General features: G+C 43.1%; 1 protein-coding gene across 2 annotated transcripts in view; it reads left to right on the top strand.

The window, feature by feature from the left end:
- Window positions 1-2,277: 2,277 nt before the first annotated feature.
- Window positions 2,278-26,761, top strand: part of LOC122395197 — a 39,257-nt gene continuing 14,773 nt past the window's right edge. Inside the window, exons 1-3 of one of the 2 annotated variants that reach the window (XM_043392594.1) lie at window positions 2,278-2,842; window positions 8,647-8,966; window positions 25,550-25,611. In XM_043392594.1, coding sequence (XP_043248529.1) covers window positions 8,877-8,966; window positions 25,550-25,611 — 152 coding nt within the window. In that variant the 5' untranslated portion in view covers window positions 2,278-2,842; window positions 8,647-8,876. Of the gene's footprint in view, window positions 2,843-8,646; window positions 8,967-25,549; window positions 25,612-26,761 lie in introns of those variants that run through there. The other variant, XM_043392595.1, reaches the window with a different exon arrangement.

Genomic DNA, 26,761 nt, shown 5'->3' with positions numbered 1-26,761 from the left:
AACAATTATGGGCGACCAGGGTGGCAGTCATCGGCGAATCCAGTACCTTGGTGACGTAAATCCGCTGTGGCTTCGACGATACGCCGCCAGACCCCAAGGATCTCTCTACTCTAATATTCCCCTCTGGAACTTCTGTCAGCTCTGGTGTTTTCGTTCCAAGTTCCGGTGAGAAACCGTCAAAGTCCTCCGACGACTCCGGGTCCCCCAAAGTCGTAGAAACAACGACTTCCGGAGATATCAGTCTAGCGTTACCTTCTTCGGCCATGTACGATATGCTCGATTTCGGATTAATCGGTTCGATACGCTCCCCTTTGTCTTCGTTAACGGATTTCCCGCTGACACGCTCGTATTCGGCCTGGAATTTTCTTAGGCCATCCAGACAGGATTTTACTCCTTCGGCGGGGACCACGCAAACGGGCTGACGCCACCTGACAATCTCTACCACCTGTGCATCCTGTGCTGTCAACGGCGAGTGAATTCCAGACCAGAGAAATCGATTTAGGTTCAACGCGAACGAACCGGAGACTAGCGTCAGAAACATTGTTACTATCGCGTGCTTCATGGTTGGCGAGTTTCTAGGATGTTCTGGAATCTCAGAGCTTGGATCTTTAGCAATCTTTTCGATACTCGAAGATGTTAACACTGGGGAACCTTCTGGTACCAAGGAGTTTAATATTTGGAATTTCCTTGACGAATGCTTCCAACGTTTGGCCACTTTTCCAGAGAATTTTCCTCCAGTTTCGTTGATATTAAACGCACTGCATCATTCCGAAGGCAGACGGTGGTAAACTAAAGCATTTTCGAGCTGCGCAGGGTTATTTATAGACGAAACACTACCACCGACGAGTAAAAAGGAAAATATGTCGCGTTGTTAAGAGTCCTTTAGGGCTTTCGACCGATCGGAGAGCCTCTCGGAGTCCGTCGACGATCTTTCCGGGCGATTAGGCGGGTCGATGAACATACCTGAGCTGAAACCGATTTTAGTGCACTTACGTGCGGCCACTAACGTCGCGTTAATTACCCTCGAGGGACGTGGCGTTTATGTGTTGGACGTCTCTGTACTGGACAAGTTAATTGCGGGACTAAAATGTGGGTAAGGTGAAAGTTCAAGCATTTCTGAAATATTTCTGTCACGCTAATCGCTGTTACGTGTCCAAGCCATTGTCTGGTTACTTCCCATTTCGGAGCAACGTTTACGATGATTTTTGTTTTCGCTTTTATTCTCACTTTCGGTTCAGTATTTACTTCTGCTCTTCATTTTATGTTCGTTTTTTATGACGTTTAAATTCATTCACGGAATGTACATGCTGACTCTTTAAGCAAGAATTCAGCCGCTTCTACGGTCATAAAAGGTGCAACTCGACCGGTCCATTTAAGTTCCCTCTAATCTCCAGTCCCTACAAAAGCCCCAACAGCCGAGTGTTCCGAGAGAAACGACAAACGCGGAGATAACAAACAGTAGGGATGGAATCGAGTCCTATACATACTCACGAATCTAAGTTAATTCCAATACCCTTCGCTTGTTTGACGAGTTCAAATACTATCGAAAGTTCATTAAAGTCTGACCCCAGAAACATCTCTGGCCACACATTATATTTACAGGAAAGAATTTTTTTCGCGAAAGTGCGTAGAATTTCAGGGGTATGTCTATTCACCAAAAATGATTGTAATTGACCCCTCCAATTAAAAATAATTTTTTTACAAGGATTTAAAATTTTTTAATTTCGTTGAAAATTTGTCCACTCATTAATTTTTTTCTCGAAACGGGGTAGGATTTTGAGGGTATGTCTATTCATAAAAAATGATTGTAATTGCCCCCCGTAGCCAAAAATAATTTTTTTAGAACGATTTGAATTTTTTTTTTTCGTGAAAAATTTCTGTTTGTGTAAATGGGGGAAAGGGGGGGGGGGGCAGATTGATCCACGAAAGTCCATACGGTATAAGGTCTACTCGTATACCTCGTCCGTGGCTTGACCTTCGCCCTGCCATAAAATTAGTTCACAGGGGCCCACGGACGAAGGGTGAGTTCGGTATCGTTCCCATCGCTGGAGTCTTCGCGAGAGGCCAGATTCCTGCTAGTCTACGTCTCCGGTGAAGAGGAGTCTTAAGAGAGGAGAGGGAGGGTGGCAGGAGGTGGAGGAGGAGGGGGACCATTGGAGAAGGAGAGGCCCGCGGAGGCCGTGGCTGACGCGGAGGTGGAGGAGCGATTTCTTCGGCGATGCCTGGCCGCCACGGTGTCGCGCGGAGGCTGCGGTTAGAAAGCCTTAAGCCGGGCCCACAGTGTTGTCCGTGTGTTCGTCGCGGTCGCGTACCACCTGACCGTCCACGCCGCGCGACTCCACAACCTGTCCAGTATGCTCGGTGTCCGCGTACTAAGAGTGCCGTACGCCTGACCGACTGGTACCAGTACGGTACCAGTTGCCCTGCAGCCCGGCAGCTGCTCGAGCCTCGTCGTCGTTGCCCCGTCGAGCTGGCTCCGCGATCGCGAGAACGTCCTCTTCGTCGTTTTGCCATCCGGTGAACCGGTAGGTCAGTCCGTTGCGCGACGCAGGCGCCGTTTCGGGACTTACACGGGAAGAGGGTACCGTGCGTGCAACTCCTGGCGACCCTGGCCAACACGGTTTCTGGTTCGGCGAATCCCGTCAGGCATCAGCGATCCCCGGTGTCGGGTTCGGGTGACACCTTATCTCGCCTCGTTGAACTTGGATTCCTGTTGGGAACAGCTTCCCAGGTGTGGTTCGTGTTTTGCTTCGAACGGTTTCGAGGATTCCTGGACCCCATTGGAGCGAATGGCATTGTTTGGATCCAAGTCGAATAGCCCGGATAGCGTTTAGGTGACCAGGTAACGTTCATTTTGGGCGAAGCAGAAAATGCTAAATAGGAATATCTTTTGGGTCTAGAATGTTCAATTTTGAATATTTCGTGGGCTTCGTTAGTTTCGTTCGATGAGGATGTGGTGTTTTTTTTATATCTGATGTCTAAGAAGATAGACAAGTGTAAGTCATAGTTGACACATGCGTCATAGCTCTGTAAATTTCTACCATTCTCTGGATTCGTTATTTCGATCCGATGAAGATATTCTGCATGACAAACATGACGAATGCTGTTTTTATGAATTCTTTAGGCCCACTGCAAACAGGATAAAGATAACTGCCAGATAAAGAGCAAGCGGTACCATTGTCTGTTTCGATTTTGCAAGAAAATAAGTTTTCTTATCTTCAACCTTGACACAATGGGCTCTGTAATGACAGTACTTCGAATCTTCTAAATAATTTATATTATAAAATGGAGAATGTTTTAAATCTCTACTTTTACAAATCTACTTTGGTCATCCCCATCAAACTGTGTTTATCCATCGTAAGTTGCGCTGATTGTCGTGAAGAAAGACAGCTTGGACCCTCTTTTAAATTTCGTGTCGAATTATATCGCTATTGTGTAGTTCCTGGTCCGGCGATTTCCGTCAAGCCCGAGTGATTCTCGGTATCGGGTTTGGGTGACACCTTATCTCGCCTCGTTGAACTTGGATTCTTGCTGAGAGGAGCTCGTTATCTCTAGGTGCGGTTTGCGTTATGCTTAGAACGGTTTCGAGGATTTGTGGATCCCATTGGAGGGAATTGTTGGCGTTGCCTGGACTGGTCGAGTTGGAATAGCCGAATAGTTAAATAAGATCCCTGGGCGCTATTCGACATCGGTCTTTATCCTACCACAGTCTCGCTCGGACGTGTGAAACGCGTTTAGGTCCCTGGGCCAATTTCCATTTTGCTACCATATCGCGTGTCGTACGTAATTTCATCGTTCGTGTACTAAATTTTTTAAAGATGCTTCAATGATAATACAATGGAAAAGAGTACGATCGATTTCAAAATTAAAGGAATAGAAAATAGGAAAGAAAAAAGTTAATAATAACTGAAAAATGATCGTCTGCAGCTTCTGAGAAGGGATTTAAGCTTTTCTCGCGAATCTCCGACCGTGGGATCAGGGTTCAACGCGTTTCGAACGAGTACCGATTGCATAAGACCACCATTGTTGCATGCCAAAAATCGTCTCGTTGCCCGATCTTGGTCTCTCTTCTCGCTCTCGCGTCGCCACTTGCAGGTGCAACTTTCGATGCACGATTTAGAGGAGTTAGAAAGTGCGACGGGTCCGTTGTTCCGACGTTCTTTCCTTCTTTCCCTCGCCGTGGTTTCACGTGTAATTCCTAGTGCACCCGCGCGTGGCGAATATCTTTATCTGTTTATTGCATTTCTAACCTTTGGTACAACAAACTTGAAAGAATTTATCGTTATTAACGCACGCAACTACGGTCCGATCGCTCCATTAATGAAGTTTCTAAACAAACTTCTTAAACTTGAAAAAAACCTACGCCTCCTACGACTCCTCCTTGTATTCATCGCTGGTTCTGTGTATTATCAGTCCAAATAAAAGAGCAGATCTAATACCAAAGGTGGCAGGATTGTGATTACGCGAAATGATAGTCAATTATCTTGAAACACTTGACACTCTTGTCTAGAATTGTCTAAACAAGGTTCTCAAATGCGTCGAGGCAGTCGATTGTCACACAACAACAAAAAATTATCTGATAAATATGCATCCCACATGCACTTGATGGATTCTATATAAGTTGGCACCTTCAGATTCTGTGTCAACTGCTCTATCCTTGTACTTTATTACACTTAGGGTACTTTCTGTTCCACGCTAATGCTTCGTACGCTTCAGTCCTGGGAATGTTTTTTGCATTACTAATCGCAGTTTTAATTGACTTAATGTATCGGTCTTGGCATTGTTTAGCCACGATGCTTGCTCTCATATTAGAGAAGACAATCACAAGATATTTCAGTTCGCGTGCGAATCGTTTAAGATAATGTCCTCGTTTACGTAACACATGGTAAACGTCTTGGAATATTCGGAACGAATTACGCGGTTCGAATTAATTTCTGCCCCGTTTCGAGGAACAAACGCTTTCTTTTTCGAACAAATTCTTGCCCGCTGGTCGCGATAATTGGTATCGGACGAAATTCTATTACGAGCTCCCGAATCGTGGATACGGTGAATAACGCGTTTTGGAGCATTAATAACGGTAGATAAGAGATGCAGATAAGATAGTTCTGGATAATTTGCATCGTCGTTCGCCGGCTTCGCTAAACTAACACCGGGCGTTTTGCGCAACCACCAACTCTCTATTTACTGCCTCGAACGGTACTTCACGTGGTCTCGACAATAAACCCAACTTGGAAAAACTGGAACGAGGAAAGTTACGCAATACATATACCGTATATTGTTGCCATGAATTTGTACGCGCCGTAATCAAACCGATATAAATGAAATTCAGCGGCTTTATCCGCGACTTTTTGTCCGTGGAAATTGAAACGACACGTTTCGACCTGTGTTTCTCGCGTCCCACATAATTTAGATATATTCGAGACGAAACGTGTCACGTTTCGACAACAGAACCAGTACACTTTATTTCAAACTTTTTATTCGTGATCCTAGCTCGTTTGCGACGGTTTCGTTATTGAAATACGACAGCGTGAATACTTAGCACTCCGTTAGCGACGCGTCAAATATTAACTGACCGTCGAGATCCATCCGCGTCGATAAACACCAGACGCATGACATAGAAGCGACCAGTCGCGAGGCAAGTAACGAACACGGGGCGCCGAGAGTCGCGTATAATAACGCGATTATGCGTTGCACACAATCGCGTGTATTCATCGATTCCCTCCAACGGGATGACGTGATCGCACCGCGATCGTAGGTTGGTACACGCACGTGTGTGTTCCCATTGCGGGCCCACATGCCTGTCCATTCATGGTGAGGACGCTGTGACGCACACCGGGCGTCCACTCGCCTCGAAATTTGCATGTTGCCTCGAAGAAAGTGTACCGATGTCCTCAAAGTTTCTACGATTCACGATTCGGTCCTGTTTCCTAACTCGATCCCCTATTCTCATTCTTACAACGCTAGGCTCTGAGATTGAAGTTGTTGCAATGGGAAGCATTTATAATTTTAGAGACGATTGGAGACGATACAATTTTCGATTTAAATTGTGTTAAAAAATTGTTGAACAACGATACCGTGTATGTTAAACTTTCCACGTGCTACCGACGCAAAGTGCTCGACTCGGGCACGATTGACGCCTAATTATGCGAATGGTAATGAACGATATGGTCGATAGTTGGAAGAATTGTTGTTAAAACGAAGTAAAAATGGAGTATCGGAGTATTTTTCGTCGTGACGCTCGAATGGGGAGCGCATCGCGGATCAGGGATTCGCGTGTCGTCGTCGTGGCGGTAAAATACGATCCGTGGAGCGTTTATGGTAACGAGAGTACACCGACTTTCAAATACGCGGTTGATTTACAACGTTCGATCGCTCCGAGCATCGTCGCGGCTATTGTTTCGCGTTCCTAGACGCGATCTTTGCCTCGATTCGCCGTTGGATATTTTACGAGCCGACGTTCACCGATGCAAATTAGTCTGAAACGTTGATTCCAGTACGCCGGGGACTAATTGGTGCGATAGTCGACGCGTAACCGACCGGTGACGTTACGCGGCGTAATGCACCGTTAAAAGGGTGTGTTCTGGCATTCTTCGGATGATCATTGAACAGAAGGTCACCTGTCCAGGAACAGATTTAATGCGCGACTTGCTTGAATACCTGGGAGTGCGCTATGTAATGCTAAGTTAGCGTCCACAAGCTTATCAGTTTTACATTGTCATTTTCCAGAAGGAAAAAAATGGAATGATCTAAAGATAGAACGCCTAGCGTGTAAAGGAGAGAAAAGGTGAACTCCTTTTGGTCGTCAAAGCAATTTGGAACGATTTATTGGGTTAGGTGAAAGCCTCTATCGTGGCAATGTATCAAACGTTTTAACGGAGCCTAATATTTCGAAAAAATTATATTTTTGTGTACTCTTACCCATTCTTGCAAATGTGTCAGAATAGGTTGTTGCCTTGGTCGTAGAGAAACTATTAACCTTCTATTGTACGAGCCTCATTTCATCTTTTAAGAATGAAATTCTGATTGTTTGCACATCCCCGATTGAATTAATATTCAAAGCAAACAATAAGTGGCAGAACCAGCAGGATTATCGGATGTTCCCACGAGAAAGCATCGAGCGCGAATCTCCTGCGATTGCCTCGATGAACTTTACTTGGATCGTCCTTATTGGGTTCGCGATGGGGCAAATTATACAGTAGAGGGTTAAGCAATTCGACGAAGCGAAAAATCAATCACTTAAAACGTGCATGGAACGACAGAAATTTTATGAAACTTAAAACTCGATATTACAGTCAATCCCCCATTAATCGCTTAAGGAGAGAGTTAATATTATTTTGCGAGAAAGTATTGGTACAGAGATCTTACAAAATGGTGTCGTGTTCGACTTTTGCCCCTGTCTTGTTACGATCCTGCATGAACGATACGCGACACTGTTTTAACCACTTAAATGCCGCACCCGAGTTATGTTGGGCAACATAGTCGTCAGATAAACAAGTGAAATCATACTTAGTGCCTGGAATACCAACGAGTCAAATAAAAGGAGTAAGTAACTCTGAAATCCGGGAGAGAAATCTCTGACCGAATATTTAAAAAGCCGAATAAGCAAATTCTGCCTTTTTTTTAAACGGACTAATGAAATAAACTCACCAGGGAAATGGTTGAAAACGTTCTCAAACTTTTCCAAAGCACACCAGCGAACCCTTCTCCGTTTGAACTCTACTTCCTCGTTACGAATTGGCACAATTCGTCTCCGGTTAGTAGAAATGCGATAAATCAACGTTTCCTAAGACTAAAGCAACGATTCTGTCGCGAAGTTGGATACACTTTATCATCGAACAACCTCTGCAATCTTTATTTTTTAAGGCTTTCGACGTTGTCATGATAATTATTCACGAATATGACCTTGTGCTAGGTGGTGAATATGTATCGAGTTATTCGAGTCCGCTGTTATTTTTTAAACTTTATTTTCGTTCGATATGTTGCACGACGTTTCCATTTACGTAACGAAGAACTAATGCATTTACATTTCCCGGCGGTAAGCAGCTTCTTTAAGCAGCTGGAAACGAGTCTTTCAGCGAAGGAAGTAATTGGAATATTTGAAAAGAGTTTCGCTAAATATGCCACAGAAGGACATTTATTCTCATTTAATTTCCAGCGTCGTGGGATGTTTGCATTGTATTTTGCATTACTCGAATAGAACAAATGCAGGAATTCCTCCTTATTCGAATACTCAAATACGTGCAGGTTCAGCTCCCGTTAAAAAATTTTTGATCATTTTTACGATACCTAGCTAGAAAAATCGTTTAGAACATTTAGCCCACTATTCCGTGGCCATAAACTAGGTCCTCTTCCTCGTAAAGGTCCTGCCGGGTCGTTTTTTCCATTTTATGGACCGTGCAAGCGTCTTTAGTTCCCTTTAGGCTCCGTTTCCGCTCTTAGCAGCCGTTTATTATTACGAGGATCGGTAAATACTTCGCAGCGTTTACAATTAAAGTTGAAATAAATATTTCTTGCTCGCAAAGAAACAGTGATTTACGAAGTCATCCGAAGCTTTAGAAACTACGAACTAGAAGCTTTAGAGTTTTCGTTTTTTGTTATTTAAAATTTCGAGTGGTCGTAAATTTTTCTAATTTTCTTTGTGTCTAGTCCGCGAAAAGGTCAACGAGGAACAACGCCTGGCTCGGGACCGATCTCTCGCGTGCGAGGATCGAGAGAGAAGGCACACCGGTTGCGGCAGGTCACGAGGAACGGGTCTTAAGATGGCCTACATTATCCGGCTTTATCGGTGAGAGAAGCGACGGTTGGATCGTGGAAGAAACGGAGAGGAGGGCAGGCCACGTGGCGGGCGAGCCGATAATAGCGGGATACGAAGAAAAATGGGACAAGCGTGGTGCAAGGAGAAGACCTCCAAGGCTCAGGATTCCAAGTCTCCCTTGGATCGGGTCTTCGTGCGCTGTGCACATCGGGTATGTGGATAAATATTCTCAATTTATCTTCGTTTCGTCTCTGAATCGCAAACGGAGGCAATGGATCGACGCAACGGTCGCTCAAAACCGAGAAGACCTGAGCAAACTCTCCCCCCGATATAGTCAGGTTTCGAGAAAAATGCATTTAAAGTTTCTCTCCTATAAATTTCATAGAAAACTATACCTTCTGCAAAAAACGCTTATTGAGATTTGCACGATGCATTGACATTTATCATTCTATATTTGTTCTCTGCATTAAACGTTTCGTCTCACCGCGGTTGGGTAATCTTTCATACCTAACCGTCATTTTTCTATTCTATTCACGGTAGAAAGCAACGAATATAAAAGTTTCGTATCACTGGCATAGACATTCTAATCCACGATTAGGTTCGTGCTGTAGACATGGTATTAAAATCTGAAATAGACGTTGTCGCGTAAAGATAGAAATTACATTTTCATAAAATGTACGCTTCTCAGGTTTAAGAGACAACTTCAAAGTTTTATATGGCAGTCAAACGCGTTACATCCTTTTTAACTAACATCTTTACAACTCTTCGTTAAATTGCATTAATAAACATCGTGGATGTATCAGACGGCGGTGGGGCGTTCATAAATAATGTACTATTTCGCGTTTAACGATCCTATCGTCCGACAATCTGTTCGCGTATCGGAAAACAGAATCTGCCCGATGTTTCTTCAGTGCTCGCAAGAAAGATTCGAATTACCGATTATTGTACACACGTCGAACGCGGTTCGTGTGTAGGAATGCGCGGCGCGGATTTATCATTGTGCATCGGACGCGAACGCCACTCTAATTTGGAATCCGAGACACGCAGATATGCGTGTAATTGCTAATTAACCGAGTGACGGTCCCTCGTTGCATGATGTACGCGAACGCGTGACGCGACCATCCGCAAAAAGTTGTCGGAGTTGCGAAAACACGTGCGACGCGTTTGTTTCGAACGTACTTTGAACTTTACCATTAATAACCGAATCGTTTACTTTCGATGCAGCAAGTTTTTACGGAACCAACAGACTGCTGCTTCCCGATAATAAATATTTCAGATTAAAGTTATCCCTAAAGCTACCTTGCTTTAAATCTGGGTTTCTAAATTACTAATTTTTTAAACCGTGATTTCCCCAATTTTCTGCAACGTCAACGAAACTGGTAAAAGGGGTTTGATCGAGCTTCGACCCTTCCGTTTGTCTCCTTTTAGCGCTGGATTATGCTACCATCCATCGTCGCGCGTTTTACCATAAAAATTAATGTATTTCTGCACCCGTAGAACGGTGTTTAGTAGTGGTTGAAACTTTAATGCAAGAGTAACGAGCACGCTAATGAGTCGACACACGTAACGTTCACCATTACGTAACCCATCATGCGAAATGCAGAGCGGAATAATGGGTCCATTGCAAATGAAAAGTAATTAATTATCACGTGTTTCGCTTTGATTAGCGGCTCTAAGGAGCCACGGGCGGTTTTGTGCGCGACGGTCTCTCCATCGCCGATCCGTTTCGTTATTTTTCTGGTTTCGCGTCGATGATTCCTTGCCCGGTTACGTGAAATACAATTTGCGCGTAGTTTACACAAACCGTCGGTTGTTTTGCGCCGAACGCGTTTCGATTCGATCGAGTTACTCTCCCGGTTTCTTCCACGTGTTAAATATACAAGCGTTAACATTATTCCTAGAACGAATAACTGCAGGGAAAAGCGTACGAAGCGATTCTGGAAACTGGAACGGGCCATGATATTTTTCTAAACGAAGATACGCGCTCGTTTCTTAAACGCAACAATTTCTTGCAATCCTTTGCAATTGCTCTTTATGTTTGGTTACATAAAATCTATCTAAAGCAGTCTAAGAATACGCACCGTTCGATTGTTACGCTAAAGTTTATTAATAAACGTAATTATGTAGAGTTTCGTTTGAAATGAGCCGCGTAAACACGTTTTACGACCTTTATATGCATGCACGCGATTGTGGGAATAATAATGACGACGTTGTTTTTGTCCGCCATCTTGGATTCATTGTTCGTCACCTTCGAGCGTGGTTGCAATGATTCCGCGCGAAGTTTTCCAGAAATTCTGTCTTATTTACCGCGCTGGTTGTTTTCGACTCGGGATTCGACGAACCCGATACGATTTTAAACAGCAGTCAAACGAAAGCAAACACACGGCGTGTTTGTTGGTCGCTAAAAATAATCGATCGTAACGGAAATTTTCGATACGAGACTTCGTTAAAATTGCCATGCGTTCGGTATTCTTTCTATCGCAGAACTCGACCATTTTTATTATATTTTTATAGGAATCCATGGGCAACGATTGAACTAGTTTCTCGACGATCGATCGATCAATTTTGAACTTTTCGCGTGGGTCGAGTTTGCATTTATCTGAACTCATGTCTACGAAACGAACGAGAGGAGAAATAATGGGTACAGAAGGAAATTATTCAAACGACCGAGAAAAATTCCTCTCCAAGTAATCACGTCAGTGGGAAACACAAGTAACCTTTACTGCGCGGAAGACGAGCTATCCCGTCACTGTTAAAGTCTCCGTAATGGCATAACAAGCTGACCCGTCGCGATGGTTCGATAATCGCTTTCTCCTGATAAGTCTGAAACTTTCATTCCAATAATGTCTTTCTAGCATTTCTTCCAAGCTTGCTTCGCGCGCGATAAATGACAAAATAGCAATCTCCGCTCCACTATAGTCTATCTACATATTACGGGAAAATCTTGTATAATGGCTTTGTAGGACTTCGGATTTAGCAGCGATAGCAATAGGATGAGGTAAGATTTAGGAAGTTTCACGGACTACACGGAAGCTAGGATGAAGCAAGGTTCCTACAGCATGGATGACACAGTGTTTACAAGCCTGATTGACACTGTGTTTGCGTCCGAGATGTCACGCATAAGTTAACTGGGTATATTACAACTGACCTCTTTTGACGCGTCGAACAGTCAACTCTTGCAAGCTAGTTTCCCTACGCAATATTTTCCAATCCTGACCAGATTTTATTTCTCGTATCAAATTTCTTATTTTGCCATACGTGCATCGAAATATCTTCCTAATTAATTTCGAGAGACTCTTTCGACATTTTTCTTTGCACCTTGGAGGCTTATTTTTTGATCCAAAGATTACGAAATAAAATCTATGGATCAACTATCTCGTAGACCCTAACGTACCTGAGTTTCTGGAAAGGTGACAAGACGATCGACTTCAACGATTCGTTTCAGGTAGAGAAATCCTAGCATCCTTGCACGTTTGTTTATATTTCCCTGTCAATTCTCGTCGTTTCGCGTATCGTCGAAGAGGATCGAGAGGGGGTAGAGTCGTCCAGGGCGAAAAGAAGCGCGAGGGAACAGGTGGTGATCGATAGATCGCGGTTCGAGGGTGGGGTGGGGGGGGGCACCCGTGTTTCACAGGCTGTGCAGGATCAATTAGACGCGGCGCGATAAGTTCGCTGCTAAATGAGAAAACGCGGCGGCGCCGTCAAGGATTTACGGTTGCGCAAGAGCCGACGAAGGAGGAAAAATCGAGCCCGAGGCCGGCACATGTTTATTAACTGTTCGCCGGTCTCCTCCTCCTCCTCCTCTGCCACACCCCCCTCCCTGCCGTTTTTATCTGCCGCGGCCGGAAAACGGGGAACGACCGCGGTGATTTTTCTTCCGAACGAACGCGTTTATTTATACTTTTGCGCTCCCCCCAGTACGACGATTCGCTGAATTTTACGCTCTCGCGACGCCGGGCTTTCTAAAGGTCCGAAGAAACGGTTTTTAATTCCGCGACGTTCAATGTCACGTTCGTCATCGTGGAAACTCGAACGTCTCCGACGTTTCACTCGCGGATTTTACATTTTCTATTTGTTCCGTTGTTTCCCGTAGCGTCTCGAGCTGCGCGATTTAAAAAATATCAACGATTCGAAAGGAAAGGAACATCGTCGGAAATTTCGCGGGATTCTCGTTTCGATAATCGATCGTGCGTATCGTTCTGTCTGTGGAAAGCGGTGCAGGCTGTCGCGGGCATTAGTCATTCTTATATAATTCGCACTTAACGCCGCCAGCAGATGTTGCGACCCGAGAAAAAGTACACCTCGCGTTAAAGGTTAATTACGCGTTCGTGTGCGCTACAAAACAAACTTTAATGCTGCAGTTTTTAATCGGATTGCGCGACGCTTTTGCCAGGCAGAAACGGTAGTTTCCCTGTCCCGGGGAAGGACTACGGGAGTTTCTTGGACGATTTATGGGCCGCGTTCATTAACGCAATTCGTTTGGCGCGAGGGGTGGGGGAGAAACGTTGTACAAACTTCGGTCCGCGGATACTTTTCTTCCGAGTTTAAAGCCCTTTCCACCGGGGAACATTTTTTAATCGGTTTAAACCAATTCCCGTCTGTGATCTATGCTCGACGAATTTTGCCGGACCCAAGTCTCCTCGTTCGCGGAGATTTTAATGTAAATGGGGAAAGATCGATAACGCGGCTTTCGTAATTTATGGACCGCGATTCCTGGAATTCTTTGGTCGGCGAGCACACCATAAACCACCGGTTATGCGAACCCTTGATCTTGTTTTATTCCTTGGCTCTCGATTACACGGACGGGGCGATAGAAAATTCTTGCAACGCTGGCGTAAACGTTCGACCGAATAATCGGACAGTTCGCGGACCGCTTGTTACCCTTCGTTTGCCAAACTATATCTTTTTGGTTCGCCGAATGGGCTTTAAATAAAGAAGCTTTCCAACTGTTATTCTTCCTTTGTATTCCCTATACGTCGTAGAAACAACGGTACGGACCTTACGATGCAATCGTTTTTATAAATTGTCCTTTTTATTCGGCGCAAAGAACGACGTATATTTTCGGAATTCTACCTTGGAAATTACTAGGGTTAAAGGGTTAAAGAGAAGCGTCGGTCCAATGGTTTCGCCTAGATACTATTTATCGAGGTTCCCTCGTGTTAGTCTTTAATTTTCTGTTATCTTTGCCGAGGACGCGTTAAGATTGCTCGAGAGCTACAATGGCTGATCGCCGCAGGGCGCGGCCATTTCCGGTCTTCGCCAGCCACCTTATCGCGTCCGACATTCGCACTTCACCGACACAGGTTACGCGCAAGAAACATCGGGACGGTTTGCACGGCGCTGAATCACGCTCGCGGACACGGCGATCGCGATTCAAGCGGGCGAAAGAGGAAACGAGAAACCGAAACGGGACTCTGGTCGATCGAGGTCCTCGTGTTCCAGTTTTGGAGCTTTGTGTCTGGGAGGGGAACCCGCTTTGGTGGATATTTGTTGGAGTTACTTCAATATTTGCAATCGAGTGCTCGTTTTTGAATGAATGAAACGCTTTATTGCGTTTTTCTTTTTTTTTTTTTGGCTTGTTCACAATTAATCACTTGTAGAGTGAATTAGAGAAGTCAAGACAGGGAGGACGCGACAAATTGTATTTAATCGTCTATTTGAACCGTTCAAGTTGGTTTCGACGAATAAAATAAAATGCATTCGAATTTGAATATTCGAGTTACGAACTCGGTTCACTGAATTCGGTTAGACGCCGTTACTTCTCCTCGTGTTTATAAAAAATGTCATGACCATTAGTACTGTGATAGCTTGTCTACTATGAACCGGTTGCCCATCGGAATTACCCACTGTTTCTGAAACACGTACAAGTACAAGAAACATTGCGTTTACGTGAACGCTATACGCTATTATCTGACGAACGTTATGCTAGGTGCGTTTCATCCATTAAAGATAAAATACCGTATGGTATTAATGCATTTTGAAGTTTCGTTAAGGCGAGCCATAATTAGAATTCTTACTCCAATTAATTTTATTACGCGAGTTCTATGTGGTTTTAATTAAACTGTTTTCTCCAAAAATGTTACTAAATGTTTCAGAAACAGAGATATGTGGACGAGGAACCGATATTTCGGAATGTCTCTTTTCGTAAGAAGCTCGGAAGAGATAGTATGTGAACTTTTGTTACGAGAAGGAAGTCTAATTTTTATTATCGTCGTTCGTTGCGTGCAATTATTTCTAATTGTTATGAATTACCGAGACACGCTACAATTAGCAGTCAGTGGTATGTGATTTAATAATTTAAGACTACCGGCATTGCGTGAACTTTTCCTCTCGTCGAGGATGAAGCGGGAATAGTAATTTCAATTTTCTTCGATGATACACGAACATAATTAATATAATAGCTAGGAAAAGGGTATCGAGTAGATCCACGCAAAAGTAGATCAGTAAACGAATAGTATTATCCATTCGATATTTAACTTTAACAAATCAAACAGTAAAGGAGTGTAATAAACGTTGATAAAATAACAGACACGTAAGTTTTAGTCACTTTTCTAGGTTTTATCGTAGATTCGCGGAACTGCCTTTCGATTTCATTCCTTGACATCCTGAACATAAAAAGATACACGATACATAATCCGTGTAGTCGTAAAACCCGTCAAGCTGAACGGTTTCTTGACGTCATCGCGATTTGCGATCATCATTCTTATCTCCTTGGACTGTAATACTCGTGATCGAGTCCTCTTCGTCGACGGAAGATCTATCGAGATCCGACCTCGTTCGAATAATTAGCAAACCACCGTTAACGAGCCGGCGACCATTGCAGTAGCAAATATTATTATTTAACGTTTGAGATCTTGGTGACATTTATGGCACCTACTAGATTACGCAAGAGATAACGTATGGAATTTATTTAGCTGTTAGATCTTTTTTTTGCGATTAATTGATCCATCCTTTTAGCGCGTACGATCATTGATTTTTGACGTAAAATAGGTTAAAAGGCAAAATGTCAAAGTCCTCGTATCAACGAAGCATTAATATTTACAGTTCGGATCTGAATAAAGCGAGCAAGAAGTCATTCTACTATGTTTTTCTAACATAAATATTCATAGTCGAAAGTGTAATTTTTTTTTGGACGTCACGTGATACTAAATGCACAGAGACGGCAAGATCGCCTTGTCTGGGATCGAAGATCAAGAAGACGAGATTCGGGATCTACGAAAGAAGAAAGAAATTTCTCCTGCTATTACTTAAACTTTAACTGTTTGATCCTTAATCTCTTTCGTGTTTAAAACTATCAGTTTTATACTATTTTCAGTGTTTCTCGAATACGTGGACGAGGTTAGGAATTTTAAATACGACTAATTAAAAAATCTCGTTTCCACTTCTGGTTCTTTTCCTTACGCGAGGAGCGACTCAGATATGGGCATAGGTTTCAAGAACGAGCCTCTTCTTACACAAGAGCGTGCCATAAGCGGTGGCTGACCCAGACCTAATCAGAAACGCGTAGTATACAGTGGCGAGAGCAAACAACGTAGAAAGGACTTCGAATCTTATTTGCTCTTCGTCAATTCTTTAGGCAAATTGGTCTCCACACAGCGAATCGTATTCTCCATATTGGAGTAGTTTTTTCTTGCAATCTGATGCAATATTCTAAGAACCATTCCATTCCAGAAACGATCATTTACAACAGAATAGTGAAAATATTTTGGTGCATTCAGGGTGTTTTGCCTGTTCCACGATTTCTTAAGCAACATGGCGTCCAAGGCGAATCGAGTTCATTCCTCTGCGAGGACTCGTTAATTGCGTGCTATGGTCTCCAATCGCGTTAATGTTTTTCGCCTACTCTCGATCGTGCGAGATCAAGGGCGGAAATTCGGGGAGAAAGAGGCGAGAACGATGTCGCGAAGAAGCGCTCGCGCGACTGGCGTATCTGGTGCTTATTACCCGGTAACACGAGGATTGCATAAACACGTACGCCGCGTATTTCTGGAGACGTGAGTAACGCCGTCGTTTTTACGTCGGAAGGACGCGAACGGGCGTCTTTTATGCGGAGCACACGGACGTTTGTTTGCGCTGAAAATCTTCTGCGCGTTCGAGCCGCGGCGCGGAATATTAAGGACACGGGACTGGGCGCCCATCGATTCCAAACCAGCAACCCCGAAAATCCCGAAATGCTGACCGAAAGTGATTCTTACAACCCCGAGAATTCGATTTTGCAAATTCATTGTTATCGAAAACAATTTTTAACCCTCGATTTTTGCTACTTTTTACCATCGACCCCTGGAATAATTTGGATCCGAGAGATCGATGGAGCCTTGAAATCACGTGGAGGCATGGTCTAGAAATAAGTTCCTTGTCCGTCATAATATTTATCTTGACAGCTTCGAAACGTCTTCCGCTGTATTTCAATTTTTCATCGATCTTTAAACGACAAACATCCGCGACCACTGGAAGGAATTAACGTTACGAGGCAGCAACATTGAATAACTTTCGTTAAATAGTGGTTACGTAAACCGTGGCGAGACTCGTCCGCTGAAAGAGAAGTCGTTAATATTCCGCTCGCGCAGCCTTAATAATAAAATTGCTTTTCAAGCAACAATGTCGACGAATTGCCTTGTCGCGGCCTTTAAAGTTAGACGTCTAGGAGACTGATTACAACTGTATCGAATTTAAACCATTCTCCTCGTTCTTAGAGCTTGTTAACTCTTCGCGGGGACGGCCGGGATTTGTTTCATTCGCGAAAAATTTAACAAGAAAACACACAAAAGTTCTGCTCGAGTAAATTACGTAGAAAATTGTGTGCGTAGCTACAAAAATATAAAGTGTACGGTAGCTTTTGTATAAATAAATTGTACTCGAAATTAAGACGTGCTCGTAACAGTGTAGTTTATTTAGCGCGAGAGCAATAGAACGAGAGAACGTGCTTAATTAACTGTTGCAGTTTCTTCCGCTCGAAGTCTAGTTCTGTTCGGAATAATTCATAAGAATGCACGATAATTGTATAATGCGAGTCGTTTATTTTTTGATGAAGTAGCGTGTATTGATTTGCATATCACGGAGAGGATAAATGGAGAATACGATCCTCGAGGAGCGAATTAAAATCGTAGTTTCGAAAGTACGGAATAACGCGAGGTCTTTAAAAACCTCCAGGAAATTAATTTTTAACGTTTCTAAAAAATGTTCTACGTTCGAAACTTTCGTGAACGATTAATTATAAAAAATACGATACGTCGAGATAAATTCTGATACCGGTAGAAGCTGTTTTTCCGAATGTCTTACAAATAAGATACCGGCGTATAACAGTTAATGGAGCAACGTAAGAGTCTTCTTCTCGCGGAGATAATTGAATCGTTACCGAGAAACGTAAAATGAAGGAGATGCCAATGTACGGGGTCTCTACCCACGTAGTTGTATTATTAATAGCTAGTGAAAGTTTCATTGTATCTTTCCGTAGAAGCCCAGAGAACGCCAATACGGAAGAACGTTAAGTATTAATGATCACCGGCTGGGCTCGTGGTACGCGAGATTGATTCAAGCCTCTTAGCACTTTTATCGATACTAAATACAAACTTCGGAACAGATCTACCTTGTCGTCTCGGCCACGTAATTTTTACTTGGATGATATTCGTTAACCGTTCGGGCAAACATCGGCGAAACAACCGTCGACTTCGGAGATTCGTTATACACACGGAGCCGTCCCGTTTCGCAGTTATTCGTCACGGTCGTTTTGTACGTTTTTATTGAAATTCAAATTTCCACGAAATCAATAACGTAATTGAAATTCAAATAGTAGCAGTTTAATTTTATCCACGTTGCGAACACAATCGCGAATGCTGGTAATTTAATTTCGTTCGGGGTTTCTTGAATATTAATCGTTCAATTTCGAACCGTCGACGATTTAATTCGTATCGAATATCGCGTTTCGACGCCGAAAGAAATATCGTTCGACGCGTCCAAAAGCCGAAAACTTGGTGGCTTTTCGAACGACCCCTCCTTTTCACCACCGCGTTTTATGAAAATTTTACGACGCCGCGTTTCTAGCTCCTTTAAAATTTCTTCACGCTTCCCGGGTAAATAATAAAGTTTTATGGAGGAAGGACTTATCGCTTTCGAGCGAGTACTTTCTCACGGGCGCCGGCTGGAACTCGAATTCCTTCGAGCGCAGCGTCGGCAAATATTGTCAGTTTTCTTGAAAAATGTGTAGCGCGGCGCTAAGCGAAACGCGGATACCGCCTTCCGGGGGAGAATTCTAGGGTGGCTCTCGAGATCGAGTGTCCGCGGAATAGCACTCCTTCAAAGAATAACTCCATTCTTCGATGATAACGTAAACGTACCGCGCTAATCTCTCGCGAGTTCTCCATTTTATTGGTACAGCGACCGCTCTCGTCAGCCATCGCTCTAAATCTACCTTTTGGCGCTCCTTCTATGAAATACAGTTGCTTATTTATTATTTAAACGTAAACCTTGACCTCGAGATATAAAGTTTGGAGTTTTAATAGAAATTGCAAAAATAGTCTTTGTAACGATTAAATAAATATCGAAAGTGCACAATTTTCATAGTTAACCTTTATTCCTGGGTTTAATAGTTTCCTAGACATTCGAGAAAATAGGTTTTGCTCCAATTGCTCCAGTTCTATTAAAAGCGCTGATTATCTCTTCGAGACTGTCCCTTGTGTGTTATTACGTAAGCCAGTGTTTCTCAAGCGTAATCTTTACGCATACTCCCCCGAGTAGAATTAAATTATCATGCTTTTAGCGTATTTTAAAACTGAAATAAAACTGTATTCGCGGTGTCGATGAAAATCTAACGTTCAAGGCAATGAGAATTGTTCTCATTTTTTTAAGATTTTTCATTTCGTGTTTTGTCCCCGGAATTTTGCACGCACAATCGTGTTCCCAATATAAATGCACAAATTCGCCATTACTCTCTTGATTGATGTTTATCATTAAGGGACAACAATGGTTCGACGCGGTGCATTATTCATGTAAATAATCATTTACCAGCATGGAATTCATTTTGGAACTGTGTTTATATTAAAAAAAAATCTATTTCTATTCAAACGATGTCGCAGAAGCAAATACGAAAAAGAGGCATTACAAAAATTCCAATAAAATTTGCCATTCTGTATCGTTTATAACAGGGGCCGAATGAAAATTGACGAAAATGAATAAAAAGCTCCATTTCGGAGTATGTAGCTCCGGAGAAGAATGCGTTTGAAATTCGACTGGCATTTACATATTGGAACCGGTACTGGTCATACCTCCCTTTATACGCCATACTTTTCGAACCTCCACAACCTTTATCATTTTTTGAATTCGTCAAAAATCAAATAGTCCAATATCTTGGAGACACGAAACCATCAATATTTTCACAGAACAATTCGATTCTCCCTTACATTCGACATATTTTTTAAAAATAATTATTTTATACGCGAAGTTCCGTTTTATCGGCGCGATTAACTTCATCCCCTAAGGATTGAAACGTTAAAATCGGTTTTAAAATTAGGGTTGATGTACGATTTTCGCTTCTGGATCGCGAGGAGTCGGGAAATGACGACAATTTCTCGGCGATGTATCAAAACAATGTCTCTAATCCGGGAGCAGCGGCAACTGGCACGGTAATTTAATCGACGGGGCAACTTTTAGCCCCGTCGTCGGCCAGCGTGTCGCCCCGCGACAACTTCCCCGACGAATTTGCAATGTAAACCGTGCTCGCTGAAACGACACGTGTACGATCTCCGGAGGGACGTTCTGTACGTGAGCCGCGATTATGTGTGCACGGGGTGTCGATAAAAATTCTTGCATTACCAGGACGCTTCTCTGGCCTTTCCCAACCCCCACGACTCTACAGCCCTTTCGTCGACAGGATTGGCTCGAGGAAATTTCTCCACGCTGGATTGCGTTACAGACGATTTGTTGCAACTCGTGACGCTTCTGGATTTTTTAAATCTGTCGTCCTAATGTATTTTTTGGGATGGTCAAATTGAAAATTACAAGTGTTTCTAGGGTGCCATTTCAAATTGAATGTCTGATTCTGTTTAAATTTGCGTATGGAACACGGTAATCGAATACGAACGATCGACAGAACAAAATGAGTTAAATGTGAACGTTCGGTGCTCGAATAACATTGATTTTACAGAGGTTGTGCAAAGTTAACATTCTTTGGATTTTGTATCGTAAACTCCTCCGGAAATATCGGGAATATCTATATTGTCCTATATATTGTGAAGTTTCCAACGAAAGTGCAGATTCCTAGCATTGCACCAAGTAAATAGAATGCGTCGACGGGGACTCTTTGAGCTACAAAAATGCTGCTCCTTTCAAAGGTCTCATTCTATAATATTTCGAGTCGTCTGCTGTCATTTTTATTAAATATTCCAATAATTTTTAATTTCATTCATCAGATAATCTAGGGAAATTGTACTCCCGTGAATCGAAAATAAGGGACGAGAATCTGGAAACCTCTAGGGTAGTTTTCCCATGAAACGAAATATTTCTAAACTTCCGAGTAGCATTAATTTAATTGAAAATACCAGTTTTCATATAACACAGTAGAATTCTATTTTTCCGAGTCCGTCGGAAGGCAAACAGTTCATATAATAGGAGTTCATTAATCCTCCCCACAGTCTATTGATTTTTCGTTCAAATAACCGGAGTTCACGTCCAGATAAATGGATTCAATTATACCGAAGCTCGGTTAATCGGCCACTGAGTACAATTTCGTTCCAATAAATGGACTTCTACTGCAATTTGAACTAGTTCTAGAGTTCAAAGGAGAAGGGACCGACGAAAACTAGGAATTTCAAGAATTTCGCGACTTCCACCCCTACGAACCATAATCAGAAATAGGAATATTGAAGTTTCTCGATTGTGGCTCGTCGATGTTGTTCCGATAAATATTTGCAATTAGCAAAATTGCTTAAAAGCCATCGACCCTTTGACAGGGGTTCGAGACATCGAGAAAATCGAGACATCCTTCGTTCTATAATCTTCAAGGTCTCGGGAAATGTATCTCGCCGATGAGAAAAACCTGTCACGGACGATTCTCGGAGGTGAAAATGGTTTAAAGGTCGATGGAATCCCGTTGAGATCGACTCCAGCTCGGCGCGTTCGCGTGCAACTGTGTTTTCGTGCCAGCGAAGATACAAAAGGGAATTATGCAACTCGCGCAGGATGGCTACGTGTGCCGGTGATTGCGCAATCCTTCGGCAACAGCTCCGGGAATCAAACGCAACTGCGTTTCCTGTGCACCACACCTGACCAAGCTCCATTTTATACGAACATAACTATTTCAAATAATATTTTAATATTCATTTTATATTTCTTCAACTTTCGAACACTCGTCACGATCAAGATTTCATCGAAACAGTTTTTCTAACGCGTTAAATGTCATGACGGCTACCGATGACCTGGGACGACTAATCGTAGCGATATCAGAAACACTATGAAACGTTAAAATTTAAGTAACGATCAAGACCATCCCTGGACGTAACAGAGTAAATAAAATAAATAGTACGAGGCTAGCTTTAGGTACGCCTGAGATTGCAAATCGATGATTCACAAGCGTCAAAAGTACCTTCCATTGATTAATAGTTATCGAAGACACGAACGCGCCATTTGCCGCGTCGATTAGCATAACATAGTGTTTTAATCGCGTTACCGGGCGTCAGAAAACGCTGTTTCGAAACTTTTTCGGATCCGTAAATCTCTATAATAACGGAAGAAGCTTTAATTTCGCTAAAATATTAACGCTCCCGCGAAGACGCTATCTCGCGTAATGGTTTTAAGGAGACACTTTATCATCGGTTAATACTTTATGGAACCGACTCTCGGCGATAATACTCGAAAGCAATTCCCAATAAAATATCAAATCACCGGAGTCAAAATGTCACGGAAGATAGAATTTTATCGGCGATTCCGCTAACTGGTTATAGCCCCGTTCTAATTGAAGATATAAAACAATCGTACGGAACGATTTTACACGGTTTAATAACTTCCGACACGATCTTTCCCCGAACTGTTTAATTCTTTTCGCTACCGAGTTTCTCGACAGGAGATTTCTAAAAAAAACACATACACACCCACGCGAAATTTACAACGTCGGCAAATCCACGAACGTAAAATTTTTTCCCCCGTCGTCTATGAATTTTTCAGAAATAACGCGGAAATGAGAATCGCTGGCTCCGAATTTCGCGTCGGACTCGCTACTTTAAAATTTAAATGATCCTTGTCCGTCCACGGATGCCACCTGTAAGTCCAATTTAATTTCGGGGCCAGTGGTCGCGCACGACGGTGAATTTTAATCTTTCGTGTTTGTTAGGAGGACGCAGCGCGAAGGAATCAATTTTTCTGGGGTACAATGCTCGGAATTAGATTCACGCCAACTGAGCCATTGAATATTTCAAAGTTCCTGAACCGCGATGCAATAACCGTCTTTTTGCGCGCAACAACGACGGTAAACCATCCAACCGCTTCTTGTCTTTATGGCGCGCGATGGACTTTACGATCGGTCTTCGAACGGGATACCTAGCATTCTTCCGCGAACCGACTCTGCTCGCTGTTTTAACGAACGTTGAATCCCACGTTGCCATTGAAATACAGCGTTTCACGAACGATCATTAAAATAAAATATTATCTTACGAGGGGACGACACCAACTGTACAACTTCGATTTTAATGCGAGCATGCAGAACGATAGCAACGATCGAACGATTTTCGAATGAAGTCATCTTTTAATTAAATAGATTTCTATGTACCGGAGATATCTTTGATTGCACAGAGATATCTTAATTATTACCATAAGGGGAACGAGCGTACGCCTTTCGCAAAGTAGAGTTTACGACCGTGTGCTCCACTATTTACGATATTACTCAGACACGTGTGTTTTATGTGTTTACAATTGGCTAGACCACCTGGTAAGAGCACGTGGAACTTTCCTACATGTGGTGACGAAGGACACAAGCGATTAGCTATGAGTCGTGTTCTATTTAAATCCGTTCCATCGAAAATGACCAACGAAAATATCAATCTAACGGGCCAGTAAGATAAACACCGAAGGGAATGGTTCCCCGTTGCGCTCGAATATTGAATTTTGTTTAAAAATTCCCGTTCGTGCAAAGTGTAGGGAGGGGTAATCTCCACTTTTCGAAAAGTGCACCGAGGACGGTTCCCCGGATCGGTTCTCGTCGGTCGTTTAAATCTCCCGGCCGGACGGTCGCAGTTCAAAAGACACCGGAAGCCCGCGTAATTTTCATCCGCGTCGTTGCGCCTGAAATATTCCCCGCTGGCATCAGCTTCTTCGGCGTTTTCCCATTCGCTGGAGGCGAGATTACAGCGGGCACCGGTCGCTCGATCGGCACCGGGGGCCGAAGAACCGCACGTAGACAAGTCATTAACAACTAGGATGGCCGGGCGTGCTTCCCAGCCCACGGGAATCCGGAGCCAATTTCCTACAAAGATACGACGTGGAAGAAGGATCGGACGATCCATCCTGGCGAGTCGATTAAGCTAATTCGGCTTCGCTTATCGGTTCGCTGCCGGGACACGCGTCAGAAAGTCAGGTAAACACGCACGGAAAGGGCTCGGGCACTCTAGCTTCGAATAACGATAAGAAACAAGAGGGATAAGTAATTCCTCGAACCGAAAATCACCATTATAATTTGTTGGGAACAAAGATTTATAGTTATAGTTATATAGTATAGAGTTTGACTATTTTTCCGCTTAAAAAATCTAGGATAAACGAGTGGAAACGGTTGGAACTTGAATTGTTGTTTAAAGTTCGCGGTAATCTAAGTGTATCTACCGCGCTCGCTAACAGAGGGCTACGCGCAACCTGTTTTTCTCACAAGTACTCGACCACTTATTCCTGTATGCACTATCAGGAGCAAAAACTGAAATCAAAATATAGTAGTCGATGCATCGGCTCGGGAAAAATAATTAGCAGGGTGGATAACGAATCAGCGCCGAAGGATTTTTAATTTTCCATTTACATGAAAATTCGCGACACACACCGACCGGCAGCCAATTCTTTCGGCGATCGGGTTAATGTAATTGGCTCGAATGGGGAATACATTTGATTTAAATATGGATACAAATGATCGAGGCGGGTTTCTATTTGACCGGTATGAAATTTCGCGTATATTCCCGATGATTGTATCATTTGCAGCTGCTTGTCTGCCTTTTCTACGTTTCTATAGGTTTGATTTGTTTCTTCGGCCGAAAGTCCGGTTTCATTTGGTAAAATGTTATCGCGCGTTTAAATTCAGCCGCCGAACAATACGCGTAAATTTCTGAACACCAATTACGTTAATTTGTGGCACCGGATAATCGATGAAACGCGCATCGGAATCTACGAGGACGTATTTCTCCCTCAAATGTTCGATTCCTCTTTTTCCAATTAAAAGTACGTTTGATTTGAAATAAAAATATTTGATTTATTGCGAGTTCGAATTTAATCACATACGAGGCCAAGATAAATTTGTAAACTCCAGCGAAATACTCGTCGATATATTCGCTCCTGTGATTCGAATATTCTCCATTAAAATAACATTTACGGTTCCTCTTTATCCTTAACAAGCAAACAGGAAAATGCATATATATATTTATGACGCGATCAGAATTCAGTTGTATGTCAAATATGTACTTGTTCTTTTTAAAAGGGTTAATTTAGCACACTGGGGTTTTCAGAATTGATCAATATTTTAATGTTTTTATATTACTGTAACTATGAAGAGTAGACTTTAAAAACATTGAGTTTTAGTCAAATTAAAAAATAGTATTGAATTCCTTGTTTCAGATCTATCCAGGCCTGAAGGAGGAAGGATCTGTTCTGGGGGGTGCGACGCAAAGAGTGACGAGGTAAAAATAAATGTTTTATCACATAGCTATTTCGTGAGTATTCCAGCTGGCTTGATCGAAGAATTAAATAATACTAATACGCTTTCAATTGTGTAATCACGCTACGTTTTTCTTGATCGGTTCGCCAAACGATTATCGAGCAACGATCTCTCGACGCGAGAACGGTTACTTCGATAGGAAGATATCTAAAACGGAGCACAAATCGAGGGGTCGAGCGACCCTTAGACATAAATTCGATCGCAACACCGGCGTTCGAGGATTCCCCGGTAAAGACATAGTTTACGCTTGGAAAGGCTCGCGCGGTATCGGCGCTAGGTACGTGTTCGTTTAAAATATCGCGGATACGTACACAATTAAGTGGATCGGTGGCTTGTTCGGGAGCTTTATCGGTGGCGCGTAGCAGGATTTAAGTGTCGTTTTTAAGAGGCGCGCCGTTGGAAAGTTGCCCGCGCCTCGACTGGAATTGCGGTGCTGTTAATAACACCGGGGACGAGTACCGGGCCGAGATAATAAGAATTCCGAATAGCTTGGCCCGCTGTCCATTAATTGCACACTTTTATTCTCGTTTCTGCTCCTCTTTACGGCCACGAGAAGTTCGTTCCGCGGTTGACGATCGTAGATCGTACACTGTGTCAGAACGAATTCCTTCGTTTCTGCCTAATGAATCCTTTATCGCCGAAAATAAAACGAATTTTTTTCCACGCCGCGAGTGTTTCAAATTTTAAAGGGATTCGAACCGTTGCAGTTTTGGCGCGTCGTTCCGCGCGGAACGCAACTATGTAAATTATCCCAGCCGCCATTTTGCAACGGCAGTATTTATTCTCCGCGAGCTTTGCAACTTTATCTCTATACACCGGTACTCTACAAATGATCCCCGTGCGGATTCACGCGTTAATCACGGAATCACGCGTACACGTCCGGCGCAAAATCGAGCACAGACTCAATCGAGAACGTTATTTCCGCGTGCTTTATTAGCTCTTTGGATACACGTCGTTCGCGCGTTGAAAAATTATTATTTGTAATTATAAAAAAAAAACAGAAACAAAGTCGAAAAGAAGGGACGCTTTTGTTTGGACCACCGAACGAAAGAAAAGCTGTCTAATGTTTTTCGAGTTGGAAGCTAATTTTCGCAAGACGACGACCGCGTGGT

Source organism: Colletes gigas, unplaced genomic scaffold (genome assembly GCF_013123115.1).
Source record: "Colletes gigas isolate AHSC1104 unplaced genomic scaffold, ASM1312311v1 Colletes_gigas_Sc00005, whole genome shotgun sequence".
In the NCBI taxonomy this organism is placed as follows: domain Eukaryota; kingdom Metazoa; phylum Arthropoda; class Insecta; order Hymenoptera; family Colletidae; genus Colletes; species Colletes gigas.
The sequence above is the reverse complement of the archived record's forward strand: the minus strand, read 5'-3'. Positions and strand labels throughout refer to the sequence as shown.